The 15,781-nt window shown below is 37.3% G+C and overlaps 1 protein-coding gene across 1 annotated transcript in view; it reads right to left on the bottom strand.

Moving 5' to 3' along the window:
- LOC149265093 (protein LEAD-SENSITIVE 1-like) overlaps nt 1-15,543 on the bottom strand; it is a 36,736-nt gene extending 21,193 nt beyond the window's left edge. The window contains exon 1 of the mRNA XM_089391495.1: nt 15,231-15,543. Within this exon, the coding sequence (XP_089247621.1) occupies nt 15,231-15,330 (100 nt within the window). The 5' untranslated portion in view covers nt 15,331-15,543. The remainder of the gene's footprint in view (nt 1-15,230) is intronic.
- Nucleotides 15,544-15,781: the final 238 nt, after the last annotated feature.

Here is a 15,781-nt window from a genome sequence, read left to right on the forward strand (position 1 = left end):
TGCTTTGCTCCTCTCCCTTTTTATAGGTTTGATGGACTTTCTATAAGCCTTTATTTTATTATTTTCTCAAAAAGCGAAGGCAAATACCATGGAAAAGACCACAGAAAATATCATGGTTAAATATCGTCCATCTTAACCATATCAGGGAAAAAAGAATATTACAAATCCTTTGGTTCTGAAACTTGTAATAATGTAAAGATGATACATGTTCATAAAAGTAACATTCAAGCCCCTACTAATGACATGCAATGATTGCCCATCAAATGACTAAGCTAAAATATTGAACTGCTCTTGTGAATCCGGAATGAATTCACCCAACAAAGATTATCTTGGGGTTTTCATCGAATCAAACTGGAACTCACCAGGGCAAGTTCTCGAAAAACACAATAAGATAGACAAGCTCCTAAATAACCAAAATCCTTGCTCCTCTCCCCTTCTATAGGCTTAATAGACTTTCTGGAATTCTTTATTTTATTATTTTATCAAAAAAAAATTATAAGAAAATAAACTTAATAATATTAAAAAAAATGTTGCATATTTCCAGAAGAAATAAGTTTCAAAGTAAATAACAAACATATAGATTACGATAAGAAAACCATAACTCAGACATTTTAAAGAGAAAAACCTAATATCAAAGGAAATGCAACCTTGTTGTCGCTTCCAAACTCAACTCCCTGTACGCAAAATTGGTAAGCAAAATCGAAGTGCATCGTATATGAATAGATGTTAAATTATTAATTTCAACAGCGCGGTGGTTTTGGAAAACCACCCCGGTCTCCCCGCACCGCCATTCTCCAAAGACTGTACGAGCAGGAGGGGCCCCGACACAATCAGGACGCGCCACGCGTCCCCTGTACAACACCAAATCCGCCTGCTCCCCGGACGTTAAAGTCCGTTTGGTTTGCCCGAAGTTGGCTCCCGAACCTCGTTGGATCAGCCAAGTGATCTGGGCACGCGATCTCAGCCGTTGATTTCCCGAAGATGCATACTGCCTGCGTCAAATCGATTTTTGAGTGGAGTGGAAGTTTTTTCCGTTGACCGCCGTAGAAGAATTTATGGAATTTAATGTTTTCTTCGTAGATATTAGGTGGAGGTTTTAATATGGTCATGGGCATACGTTTTATATTTTTTTATATGTTTTTATATACGTTGTCATAAATATAGTCTACATGCTGTAGTTTTGATATATGTATGGTGTCTGCGCGCTGTTTTTTTTGGAACACGTATTGAACGCACAGCAGTGCGAGATATAGAACAGGGGAGGCATGTAATGTTTTTTTTTTTTTTTTTGGTTATTGTAAAACACAGGAATAGTATGAAACTGTTTTTGTAATATCCACAGCAGTGGAAAATCTGTGACTGCAACAGAGTTTGTTTTGTAAATTCCTCTCTGCACAGAGGATGAAATCTGTATCAGTCTTTTTGTTTTAAATCAATGGAAATGTTTGTTGTGACTGTGTAATGGACTGTGTTCTGAGTTAATCTTTTTTAAAAGAGGTTCTCTGCAAAAGATCCTGGACAGAGTAAACAGAGCATCGTCTCTGTGGTGGTTATTTTGTTGGTTTTGGTATTTTCTCCATTTAAAAATACCCAACAGTGGTATCAGAGCAAGGCTTAGGCTCTTTAAAGAAGTTAAAGAAGCTGAAGGGAGAAGGTTGTTGCTGCAGCAAAACTTCTCAGGCAGACAGAAGACTCAGACAGCGAAGGATTCAGGTATTCCCCAAAAGCATTTCTCTTGTTATTGCTGAAGACAGTCAGTTGTTTTTTAAAAAAAATCAGAGTCAAGGATTTAAAACCATAGTTCAAGATGCAAGGAATGGCAAGCACAAGCATGGGTATGTTCAACACCCAGCTCCCACACTTTAATGGGAAGAATTATGACTACTGGTTTATAACCATGAGAGCTTTGTTCATCTCTCAAGATATATGGGAACTAGTAGAATATGGGTTTGAGGAACCAGCAGATGAAACAGCATTTAATAACCTAACTCAGGGAGAGAAGGACCTATTGAAGCTCAATAGGAAGAAGGATGCAAAGGCCATTGTCTTGTTGTATCAAGCAGTGGACCAGAGTATATTCCCAAGGATAGCAGCAGCTACAACATCACACAATGCATGGCAAACCCTAAAAACAGCCTATCAAGGCATGGAGAGAGTGAAGACAGCAAAACTACAATTGCTGAGAAAGGATTTTGAGAACTTGAACATGAAGGAGTCAGATAACATTGACTCATTCTTCACTCATGTGATTGGTGTAATCACACAAATGAGAACTCATGGAGAAACCATTGAAGATAGAAGGATTGTGGAGAAAATATTGAGGGTCTTACCCTCAAGGTTTGATGCCATAGTCACCACCATTGAAGAGACAAAGGATCTCTCAAACTATTCAGTTGATGAGCTACATGCATCACTGATAACACATGAGCAGAGGTTGAGTAGGAATGAAAACTCATCTCTTGAGCAAGCCTTCAAGACCCAGATGTCCTTTGGAAGAGGAAGAGGTCAAGGAAGAGGAAACTGAAGAGGAAGAGGCAGAAGCCAGAACACAGGTGGAAGGAACAACCCATCAAATGCACAAGGAAGAGGCAGCAATCCAAATCAGAACCAAGGTCAAGGCAGCAGCCAACAAAGAGATCAGTATCAGGCTCAAGGACAAAGGTATGATAAATCTAATGTTCAATGTTATTATTGCAAAAAGTATGGACATTATGTTAGTGATTGTAGAAAGAAACAACATGATATGAACAGCAGACAAAATGCAAATGTTACAAGAGAAAACAACGGTCAAGAAAATGTCCTGTTAGCTTGTAACATGGCTGAAACACATAGTGAGGACATATGGTTTTTAGACTCAGGTTGCAGCAACCATATGACAGGGAATATAGCCCTCTTTTCAGCCTTAAATCAGAATTTGAAATCAGAGGTCACACTAGGAACTGATAGTAAAGTGTCTATTATGGGAAAAGGGGAGGTAAAAATATTTACAAAGCAAGGAGAAAGGAAAACCATAGCAGATGTCTACTATGTCCTCGGAATGAGATGTAACCTATTGAGTATTGGACAGCTTGTCCAAAAGGGTTACAATGTTTACTTTGTAAATGATGTGTGCACCATCATGGATATACCACCCAACAAAAGATGCATTGCTGAAGTGAAGATGACAAGGAACATGATGTTCCCTCTCCGGATCAGGGCAGACTTGAAGAACAAAAGGGAAATGGCAGCAGTCACCCAAGAGGCCTTCCAAAGCGTGCCAAAGGATGAGAACTGGTTATGGCACTTGAGATTCGGGCATCTAAATTTTGGAGGTCTAAACCTATTAAGCAGAAAAGGAATGGTAAGAGGATTACCATTGATAGAGAAGCCGGACAGCCTTTGTGAAGGTTGTATATTGGGCAAACAACATAGAGAGAGTTTTCCATCAGGGAAAAGTATAAGGGAAAAGGCACCCTTAGAGATCATTCACTCAGATTTGTGTGGACCAATGCAAGCTCCATCATTAGCAGGCAGCCTATATTTCTTAACATTCATTGATGACTTTACAAGAAAAACTTGGGCATATTTCCTTAAAAACAAAAGTGAAGTCTTTGAGAAATTCCAAAACTTCAAAGCACTTGTGGAGAACCAAAGCGGGCTGCACATAAAAGTATTGAGAACTGATAGAGGAGGTGAGTATATCTCAAATGAATTCCTAAAGTTTTGTAGAGAAAATGGAATTCATAAATAGTTCACAACTTGGTACACCCCACAACAAAATGGAGTTGCTGAAAGGAAGAACAGGACCATCATGGATATGGCGAGGAGCATGCTGAAGGCAAAGCATTTGCCAAATGAGTATTGGGCTGAAGCTGTACATTGTGCAGTTTATATTTTGAACAGGTGTCCTACAAAAGCAGTCATGAACAAAGTACCAGAAGAGGCATGGAGTGGGAGAAAGCAAGGAGTCACCCACATGAGAGTTTTTGGGTGTGTGGCCTATGCACACATACCAGATCAGCTAAGGAAGAAGTTGGACAGCAAAGGGGAGAAATGTATCCTTGTTGGATACAGTGATGAATCCAAAGTCTACAGGCTGTACATCCCATCTACCAAGAAATTTTTTGTAAGCAGGGATGTTCAATTCATTGAAGAGGAAGCTGGGATGGAAGCATAGAGAAAACAGTGAACATTAAAAACTGTTTGTCTCATGATGAGGATGAAGAGGAGGTGGCTGAAATGAATCCCCAAACAGCAGCATCAACACAAGGACAGCAAGGAACACCATTGAGGATCAATGAGAGTGCTTCTCCAAGCACACCACAAGGAGGAAATTCAAGTGCATCTTCAAGCACTTGCACACCAAATGAAAGAGGTAAGAAATTTAGAAATCTAAGTGAAATTTATGAAGAATGAATGAATTCCTTATTTGCCTTGTTTTGTCATGTTGATGATCCTATTCATTTTGAAGAAGCTATTAAAGATAGGAAATGGATAGAAGCTATGGATGAGGAGATGAATGCCATAGAGAGAAACAAAACATGGGATTTGGTTGAGCTACCAAAAGGCAAAGAAGTCATTGGTGTGAAATGGGTCTACAAGACCAAGAGCAATGCTGAAGGCAAGATTGAAAGGCATAAAGCAAGGCTGGTTGTCAAAGGCTACAAGCAGCAGTATGGGAGAGATTATGAGGAGACTTTCGCCCCGGTTGCAAGAATGGAAACCGTGAGAGCAGTGTTGTCCATAGCAGCTCAAAACAAATGGAAAGTCTACCAAATGGATGTGAAATCAGCGTTCCTAAATGGAGTGTTAATGGAAGAGGTCTATGTGGAACAGCCTCTCGGATATGAGAAGAAAGGTGAAGAGCACAAAGTGTGCAAATTGAAGAAAGATCTTTATGGGCTGAAGCAAGCGCCAAGAGCATGGTACAGCAGGATAGATTCATATCTATTGGATAATGAATTTGACAAATGTGAAGGAGAACCCACAGTCTACATCAAGGAAAAGGATGGTAAAATTTTAATTGTTGTCTTGTATGTAGATGATGTTATTTTCACTGGAAATGATATGTATCTTATTGAGAATTTTAAATCAGTCATGAAGGATGAATTTGAAATGACTGACATGGGTTTGTTGAGATACTTCTTAGGCATAGAAGTAGATCAAAATGAAAAAGGGATTTTTATCTCACAAGCTAGATATGTAAATCAAGTATTGAGCAGATTTAACATGCAAGAATGCAAGGCAGTGATCACTCCCACAGTAATGGGATTAAAACTCAGCAAAGAGGACAGCAGCAAGGATTTTGATCCTAGTTTGTACAAAAGCATTGTGGGCAGCCTTATGTATTTAACAGCAACTAGGCCTGATTTAATGTATGCTGTTAGTTTAATTTCCAGGTTCATGGAGAGGCCGAAGGAGGCACATTGGCAGGCAGCAAAGAGAATTTTGAGGTATGTCAAAGGTACCAAAATGTTTGGAATTCTATATCATGCCTCAGAACATTCAGATTTGGTTGGGTACACAGATAGCGATTGGGCTGGAAGTGTATATGATCGAAAGAGCACTTTCGGTTATGTTTTTAATATGGGTTCAGGAGCCATTTCATGGGCTTCTAAGAAGTAGTCCATAGTAGCATTGTCTACAGCAGAGGTAGAATATGTGGCAGCGACAGCAGCAGCATGTCAGACAATTTGGATGAGAAGGATGTTGAGAAGCTTAGGCCAAGAGCAGGCAAAAGCGACAGTGGTATTTTGTGACAATAGCTCAGCTATTGCTTTGTCAAAGAATTCAGTGTTTCATAAGAGAACGAAACACATTGATACAAGGTTTCACTACATCAGAGAATTGGTGAACAATGGCGAAATCATCCTAGAACATTGCAGGACCCAGGAACAGGTTGCAGACATCTTGACAAAGCCACTGGTTCAGAAGAGTTTTGAATTTTTGAGAAAATGCTTGGGAATGACTGAACGCGCGGCTGTTAAAATTAAAGGGGAGTGTTAAATTATTAATTTCAACAGCGCGGTGGTTTTGGAAAACCACCCCGGTCTCCCCGCACCGCCATTCTCCAAAGACTGTACGAGCAAGAGGGGCCCCGACACAATCAGGACACGCCACGCGTCCCCTGTACAACACCAAATCCGCCTGTTAAAGTCCGTTTGGTTTGCCCGAAGTTGGCTCCCGAACCTCGTTGGATCAGCCAAGTGATCTGGGCACGCGATCTCAGCTGTTGATTTCCCGAAGATGCATACCGCCCGCGTCAAATCGATTTTTGAGTGGAGTGGAAGTTTTTTTCCGTTGACCGCCGTAGAAGAATTTATGGAATTTAATGTTTTCTTTTCGTAGATTTAGGTGGAGGTTTTAATATGGTCATGGGCATACGTTTTATATTTTTTTATATGTTTTTATATATGTTGTCATAAATATAGTCTACGTGTTGTAGTTTTGATATATGTATGGTGTCTGCGCGCTGTTTTTTTTGGAACACGTATTGAACGCACAACAGTGCGAGATATAGAACAGGGGAGGCATGTAATGGTTTTTTTTTTTTTTTTGTTATTGTAAATCACAGGAATAGTATGAAACTGTTTTTGTAATATCCACAGCAGTGGAAAATCTGTGACTGCAACAGAGTTTGTTTTGTAAATTCCTCTCTGCACAGAGGATAGAATCTGTATCAGTCTTTTTGTTTTAAATCAATGGAAATGTTTGTTGTGACTGTGTAATGGACTGTGTTCTGAGTTAATCTTTTTTAAAAGAGGTTCTCTGCAAAAGATCCTGGACAGAGTAAACAAAGCATCGTCTCTGTGGTGGTTATTTTGTTGGTTTTGGTATTTTCTCCATTTAAAAATACCCAACAATAGAAAACCAGATGAGAGTATCAAAATCTTCTTCAACACATCTAAACCACAACGATAATTGTTTATGCAGCCAATTTAACAGATGATTTTCATTAATTAGTTTGAATAATTAATGTGGTGAATGTCATACTCCCACTTAAATTTTCCCTTAAAAAAATTGACGCTGTTTGTCATACTCCCGCTTAAATTTTTGTACCATGTTTGTTGTTTGTAGAGTGCGTGAGTTTCCTCGTAGGCTAATTTTCCTCACAAGAAACGATTGCATGTGGATATGAAATCTGAACAAGAAATGGGTTGAGGTGGATACGAAATCTGATATAGACATTAATAGGTCTGCTCAAACGTGATTTCGTGAGTTATAACGGATGGCCATATATCGAAGAAAGTAATTTCTTGGACAGTAAATAAAGGGAAAAATGTGGAAGAGTTTTTTGGAATTTGATGATGGATAGAGTTATTATTCTAAATATTGGATATAGTTTTATTTTAGAAATCCTTAATAACAATATAAATAATTCTGGAAATCTCCCATTATTTATTTTTTAATCTCTTACATATCATAGATCTACATCCCAAAATTGATCAACTCTGAAAATCTCCAATCACTTATTTCTTAATCTCCTACGCATCATAGATCCATATCCCAAAAATGCTCATATTGTGTAAAAAGTAGTAAACATTCTTCAAAACACTTAATTTCCTTGATGCAAAACATTGAATAGTAGCATGAAAATAAGAGAAATTGTATCAAGGAATGTAAATACTAAAAAAAATATGAGAATTTGTATTTGGGAATGTAAATACAAAATTGAGAGTATGTAAAAATTCTTCACTTAATATCCTAATGCAAATAAGAGAAATTGTACTATGCAATGTAAATATTAGTATGAGAATAAGTGAAATTGTATTTAGGAATGTAAATACAAAATTGAGAAATTGTACTAAGCAAGGTAAATAATAAGAGAAATTGTATTTAGGAATGTAAATACAAAATTGAGGATGAGAAATTGTATTTAGGAATGTAAATAGAAATTTGAGAGGATGAATAAGAGAAATTGTATTTAGAAATGTAAACACAAAATTGAGAGGATGTGAAATTGTATTTAGGAATGTAAATAAAAATTGAGAGAATGAAGTTTGACATTGTTTATATTTATTTTGATAATATTAGATCAAATTTGACTTGTGGCTTGAGAAACCGCAATTTAGGGGCATTTAAGCCCTCAAAATTATCGGCCTTAACATGTCTAGATTTTTGCCCACAGAGTTTGGAACCGTGAACTTCACATCACAAAGTGAGTCAACAATACAACCCATAAGATCTATTCTACCCCTAGTGAGAAAGTAATAACTTTATTATTAATATAAATAGATTAATATAAAATTATTTATTAGAATTTAATTGATATTCTTATTTTTTAATCTTTTTATAAATAAATTTATAGAAATCTAATTAATTAATTCTTTTTAATTATTGCACCATTTCCTTATGTAATTGTTCATTGTCCTTATCAATTTTTATTTTTAATTTTTTATTTCAATGCTTATTATCATTGTGAATCTAAACGAAACACAAATAAGGAATTCATCTTTTAAAAACCACTTTTCCTAAGTGGGAAGCTTATCCATGTGGCTAACTAGGTAAGTGGCGATGATGTCATGAAACAGGTAAGTGGTAATGATGCCATGATACTGGAGATGGCCAACATTATATCATATAGAAGCAATGATTGGAAATTAAGCACATTGTCGACTAGATAGAGGATAGGGAACTCTTCTTCACATTGGGAGGGTTCATAAAGATTTTACTAGGATAAATTAACTACTAGATGAATACAAAGTTGTGAAGACACCTCAAACTTGAAACCATTTTTTCACAACTTTAACAAATACTTGTAGGGATTATACTGAAGTGAATGGAGCTTGTGAGGATTGGCCCCCTGAAAATGCTACTTTTGAAGGTACAACAATACTTATTAGTTATGTAGAATGGAGATACATTGTGATGGTGATATTTGAGTTTCCTCACATGCTTTTTATTTTGCTAGAGTGCTACTTAAAATTGCAATGAGTTTGGGCAATTAGGTGGAAAAAGGAAGTGACATATTGTCAAGTGTTTTTCTACTGTTTAGAGTTAGGAGAAGGGAAGAGAATTGGAAACTGAAAGGCGAGTATGGTTAGTACCCATAAAAAGCTTCCAAAAGGCACTACAAGAGTGTTGCAACCAAAGATTGAAAGAGATTAAATTCACAAAAAGATTGTTTGACCTCAAATATAACTAAAAGCAACATAGTTATTGTTTCCAAGAAGATTTAAAAAAATAATTTAAAAAAGACTAAACTAGTGCTAATGTGACTATCAAATAAGAAGGTATCTAAGATTTCTTTTCAATTCCTTTACTTAGGTCAGCCAAATTTTCAAGGCATATTTCATAGTAGAACGAATTCCTTTACTTAGGTCAGCTAAATTTTCAGGGCATATTTTATAGTAGATATCCATGCTCTCTTTTTCACTTGCTAAGGAAAATGCTTTTCTTAGATGTGCTTGGTATCTTCCTTTAGCTCCCACAAGTTGTGATTAACTACTTTCCACTTTGTATAGTTTAATATGCATTTAAAATATGTGCACCATTGTGACTTATTGATAGGTAACTAATCCTAATACCTCTTTACATCAATTTTCAATTTAATTCATTGTTAGTGTTTTAGCTAGGCCTATACATACTGAGAACAAGTCTTACACAAAGGTATCATTGAAAAAACTAGGTGACATTGTACTAGGTCTTATTGTGATAAAAATTGATCCAAGGGTATGTTAATTTTGTTTCCTTGGTGGCTTCATTCTGGAAGCCTGTGAGTTAGGCTGAAAACTTCAAGTCTTACACAAAGGCATCATTGGAAAAACTAGGTGACACTGTATTAGGTGTTATTGTGATGAAAAATGATCCAAGGTTCTATCAATTTCAATTCCCTGGTGGCTTCATTCTCGAATCCTATGAGTTAGGTTGAAAACTGCAAGTCTTACACAAAGGCATCATTGAAAAAACTAGGTGACACTGTATTCGGTGTTATTGTGATGAAAACCGATCCAAGGGTCTGTCAATTTCGATTCCTTGGTGGATTCATTCTAGAAGCCTGCGAGTTAGGCTGAAAACTTCAAGTCTTACACAAAGGCATCATTGAAAAAACTAGGTGACACTGTATTAGGTGTTATTGTGATGAAAACCGATCCAAGGGTCTATGAATTTCGATTCCCTGGTGGCTTCGTTCTGGAAGCCTATGAGTTGTGGATCGACGAAAATTTTCCTTCAAGACCTTTCTCCGCAACAACAAACTCGTGAATCCAAATGCCCCATACTTCTCTTGTGCACGTTGCTTAAGTACCATGTAGGACTCGATGCTATAGGAACCTGATTGTCTCAACTCCCATGCTAATTGCTTTGATTACTCTCTTAGCACCCACACTGTGTCACACCATAGACTTGTTGGAGTCTGGAAGCTTTTTTTCTATGCCACAGGCCAACTCCTCAAGGCATGATCAAGCTCCAACTCTTATGAGGCCAACCCCATAGGCCCCTCTAGAGATCAAGGTTGGGCCCGGACTTGAAGTCAGAGGTTGGGTTATGGCAAAGGTAAAGACTACAAGAAAATCATGCCCAATGGCTCGACTCAACGTTGGCTTAGCTCTTTAATCTGATGCTTCCTGTATTCCTTCATGATCTCATGGCCTGCAGCCATCTAGGGACTTCACCACTCCATTCTTCATTCAAGGTTCCTTTGACGTAGTTCTTCCAGTGCTGCCCTCTGTGCGTTCTCACCCCCTTTCAAAATAGATTCATGCAAGATCCAAGTACTTTATCGCCATTGGTCCTGTGAGTCACCTATAACCCTCATTAAACTTATGAATGACGCACTATGGTAACACTTCATCTTGACTTTTATACTTCTTGACACTGCAATCCAACCAACACTTATGAGCACAAAAACAATACAATGTTTACAAGCATAAAACAAACATGTGTTGGTTACAGTGATACTTGGATTAAAATAAAATAAACTCAATTACAATGGCACGACCTCTGAGAACCCAATGAGCTTTCCCAGCCTAATCCTTTCCATGACCTATTTCTACATTGAAATTGGTCATCCCCTAACATTTCACAGGCGGCTTATACATAAACAAAACAAACCTAAAGAATGAAGAATGTATTCCTCTGCCAGTGCATGCCTTCTAGACGCTTCTAATTAATGAAAATATTACATAAAAAGGGAGGAAAGGGTGTCCTCTCTCCAAGTTTGCCACACTGCTCAATTTGGAGCCTTTCGGGAAAAAAATTGGTTTGGGTGGAGACTATGCCCCTGCATCATACTCCCGCACTTGAAAATCTTCATGTCTCTTGATCACATGCCTGCATCACTACATCTCATCTTCTCCATATTATTCTTCTTTCACCTCATGTATCATTGAACTCCTCTTCTCACTTAGCAGTGAGTCGCAACTGAGCCTCCACTAACACCTCACCGGATCTCCTCCTTTGGCTCAGAATTTTGGCATCTCGATTCGCCCCTCTTGCAAGCTCTCAAGCTTCCTCTACTTGATTGTGGTTGTTGCACACTCCTCTCAACAATTCTACCCACAATCGCAGCCGTGGAATTGTTACACAACTTCTACCCAAATCTAACTGGAAGTTGTTTTTGGCAGGAAATTTGTCATGCTTTGATACCACTTGATGAAAGTTGATCTAATGGTCTGTCAATTTCAATTCCCCGGTAGCTTCATTTCAAAAGCCTGTGGGTTAAGGGCCCACAAAATGATTCCTTCAAGACCTTTCTCTATAGCAATGAACTTGTGAATCCAAATGCCCCATGCTTCGCTTGTGCACATGTTGGTTAAACAACACGCAAGACTCAATACTACAGGAACCAAACTGGCTCAACTCCCATGTTGATGCTTTAATCACTCTCTCAGCACTGACATTGTCTCGCACCCTAGATTGGTCGGAGTCAGGATGATTTTTTTCTACACCACATGCTAACACTGCAAGGCACAATCAAGCTCTCATTCTTCCAAGGCTAACACCCATAGGCCCCATCAAAGGTCGAGGATGGGTCCCAACTTAAAGTTGGAGCTCGGGTTACGGACAACATTAGGACTTCAAGGAAATCCCCCCAATGGTCTAACTCAATGTTGGTCCCACTCTTTAATCTGGCGGTCCCCATCTTCCTTCGTGATCTGACGTCATGTGGCCATCAAAGGACTTCACCACTCCACTATTCATTTGGGGATCCTTTGACGTAGTTCTTCTAGCGTTGTCCTTTGTGCGTTCTCACCCCCTTTCATAATATCTTCAAGTGAGAGACAATTTCTTTCTCACCCTTGGTCTTGTAATCTCAAACCCTCAATAAACATCTAAACAATGCACTATGGTAGCTGCTCTTCCCACTTGTTCCTCATAAAACTATGAACGTCTTCATGACATTCACCAGCATAAGAAATCATTCCTCCACAAGAACTATTTATGACGACCCTATTAGACAATGACATATATACATACATATATACATATAAACGTTAGCATAAATAAATCATGATCTGTGACGACCTTGTCAGACAATGGCATATGCACATACATATAAAAATACATAAACATCATCATAATCATAATCACAACACAATTACCATATATCGTAAGGTCAAGTTTAAGAGAACTCCAATTATCCATGCACAACATTGAGAACTACATTTCCCAACATAGCCAAGCCATATGGCACCTCAAATCCATTTACTTTACCTTTCTGTTACCTTTCTCTTGATTGTCCCGACATTGTTTATTAACCCCAATGGACCCAACCAATCGAACTGGTTGTCATACTCTTTTCTTTAGCTACCCTTACTCATGCACCTGCTTCATCTAGGTCTCACATTACTTGTTGGGTTTCATTAAGCTCTCCTTGAGCTCCCTTAAATTCCTATTCCCCTAATCAATTCCCAATACCCTAAAAACATTAAAGAAAAGAACAAGAAACAAACAACAAGAAAACCATGAAAAACAAATAGCAATACCACACCATAAACAAAGTGACATGGCCATGCACTAGACATAACAAAACTGCAAACCAAATGGAAATAAATCACAAGGCACTCAAAGAAGAAAAAATAGCAACAAACACCATGACTCGACCAGTGGCTTCCATCAAAGATTATAAAAAAAAATCTTACTATTATAACATTGAGTAATCTATCAATATCCATAATTATACATTAACTAGTATTTGAATAATAACTATTAATACATCAACTTACCCCAACTATAATAATTATATTAAATTATATTGATAAATCAATAAAAATACCACATACCATTGCATAAAAATTGTGCCCAACTTCCACTTTTTACTTACATTGAATGTATACTTCCACTCTTTACTTACATTGGATGTAATCTTTTAATCCTATTAACATACTTTTCTAATCACTTTGAGACATTAATAGATATTAAGATAACTAATATACACAACTTTTGTTAAAGCACCTGACATTCCATTAACATACCAAAATAGTTGAAAAAAACATAAAATGCAACAAAAGACTGTTGCAACCAAAGATCACGTGGACTTAAATTCATAGGTTTGATTGGCCCCAAAGACACCTGTTGTAGTGTGAGGTGCGGTCTTTGGGGGAGCAATAAACACCAGCCAACGACCTAATTTTGATCTAGAGCATGTGTACAATGCATGAGGAGGTCATACTGCTTATAAGGAGCACGATTTGCTTAATGAGAGACAAATTTGCAAACCAGTACGACCAAGAGGATGGAAAACATAAAACAGCAAAAGCAATTAAAGCTTAAGCCTGCAGGAGATAGAAATATATCCATGTGTTTTAGGAAAACTGATTTAACAATTTCCAATTTATTTACAATAACTCTGAAATAGGAGCAACTGATTTTTCATTTTCCAAATCATCCAACAATGAAGGAAAACACTTATTGTAATGTGTTGCAATGTGCATTTACCATTAAAACACTGAAATATGAAAAAAAAAATTCACACTATAGGGATAGCTATCTTTATAACTAGCGCTCATAAAAATCTTCAGAGTGGCAATTAAATATTAAGAACAATCACCAAAATGCAAACAGTTAATTTTAATAGTTCGCAAACGCAAGTTCACAGCAAAATACACAACATGCAGAGGAAAATCAATGTACATGGAAACATTATTTATCCTAAAAATCCAAAGGAATTGGATTCAGCCAGGCTATTTTGTTATGCGTCTATCTACAGGTCATATGTTTTCTGATTAATCTCTAACCTCATCAACGAAGTATCGGTAGCATGTAGCATTCCTCTTCATTTCCAGTCAAAGAATTCCTCTCCCCTCTTACAGGAACAATATATAAAAACAAAACAACATAGAGAAGATTGGCTTAATTAACAGATAGCTGAAATGTCAAGCCTTTTAATTTTGTATTTCTCCAAAGTTATTTTTATTCTTGATATTTAGAAAAAAATATTATAATTTAGTTGTCAAATCACAGTGAGGATAGCTATTACTAATTGTTATAGGCAAATGCAGATAGATTTATCACTTTTATTCAAGAAAAACCAAGGTACCTAATATTACACCTGATATAAACTATTAATTGCTTCTGGATCTTGAGCTATTAACCTATTTCTTTATGTGAGAAAAATAAACTCAGCCAAACAAAAATAATTTCTTTTCTCTTTATATTCTAGAAATAAAAGATATTTTTTTTTTTTAAATAAATAACTTTTATTTTTTCTACAATAACCTTCCATATATTTATATAAACATAAAAAAAATACAATGATTAATAACATATAGCAACCTAACTAGCCTCCAACAGACATATTTTAAATCCAGATAGAGATGGGAAAGATGACAAATTAACCCATACCCATTCTATTCTAAATTATTTTTGAAATTTACAATCCAGATAAACTATTCTTGAAATTTACAAAGCTACACATAATAACCCTTAACACCAACAAGCGGATCTCTTTCATATTGTGCGGATCTAATTCGAATCATTCTGGGAAGCAAACCATAACCCAAACATTTCAAGGAAAAAAAGAACTTAACAGCAAAGAAGAGGCAACCTTCTTGCCTCTTCGAAAACCTAGGTTCCCAGTACCCAAAAATCCAAACGGGTCACAGTTATACCCAACTTAAACAAAAGGATAGAAAACATTATTGCCATTAAAACTAGGAAAATGCTGAAAACAATTTGGGTATCAGACCATCCATATCAATACAAATGTCACGGAACCAAGTCAGAACAAATGCATTACAACGCAGAAGAATCTGATACCTTCTCAGTAACTATATTGAATGTAAAGGTTATATTGAGGCGAGGAAATGTACCGTGGTGAGCATATGTGTAACCTGCCCTCCATGAGTAAACATGATCCCCAGCTCTGAGATCGCTTCTGTCCACCTTGTTGAAGAGAAAGCCCATTCTCATTAACTGAACTGAATCACGATGGATGGCGCAATGCAGAGGAGCCTGCCTCGGAGTCCCGCTATCGAAATAGAATGCGCTGCGTTTTCCGATTTGCAATAAAACGTAGGAAACTGTAGGTTTAAGTATGATTCATATAGGTACTATGATTGGACAGCGACGCCATGCGCAGATGGGACGAATCACCTGCTTGCCTTTTCTTGGAGTACGCATCTTGGCAAACTGAGAAATTTCCGAACGGCGGATACATGATGATCGGATGGACACTTGTGTTGGGAATTTGCCTAGCACTTTCGTTAGTCAAACTTCTGCCCGGCCTCGAGAAATCAATATGCTCTGCTCCGCGCCAATATCATTACTCGTAGATTCCGTACAATTTAGACGTGATGGTTGACAGTCTTTGGAAACTTCGTCTCCTCGGTGAGAGGAGCTCACCGCATCAAAATCTTTAGCG

The sequence above is a fragment of the Pinus tabuliformis genome, chromosome 6 (assembly GCF_031772625.1).
Source record: "Pinus tabuliformis cultivar Carrire ecotype Pingquan chromosome 6, CPIR1, whole genome shotgun sequence".
Classification (NCBI taxonomy): Eukaryota; Viridiplantae; Streptophyta; class Pinopsida; order Pinales; family Pinaceae; genus Pinus; species Pinus tabuliformis.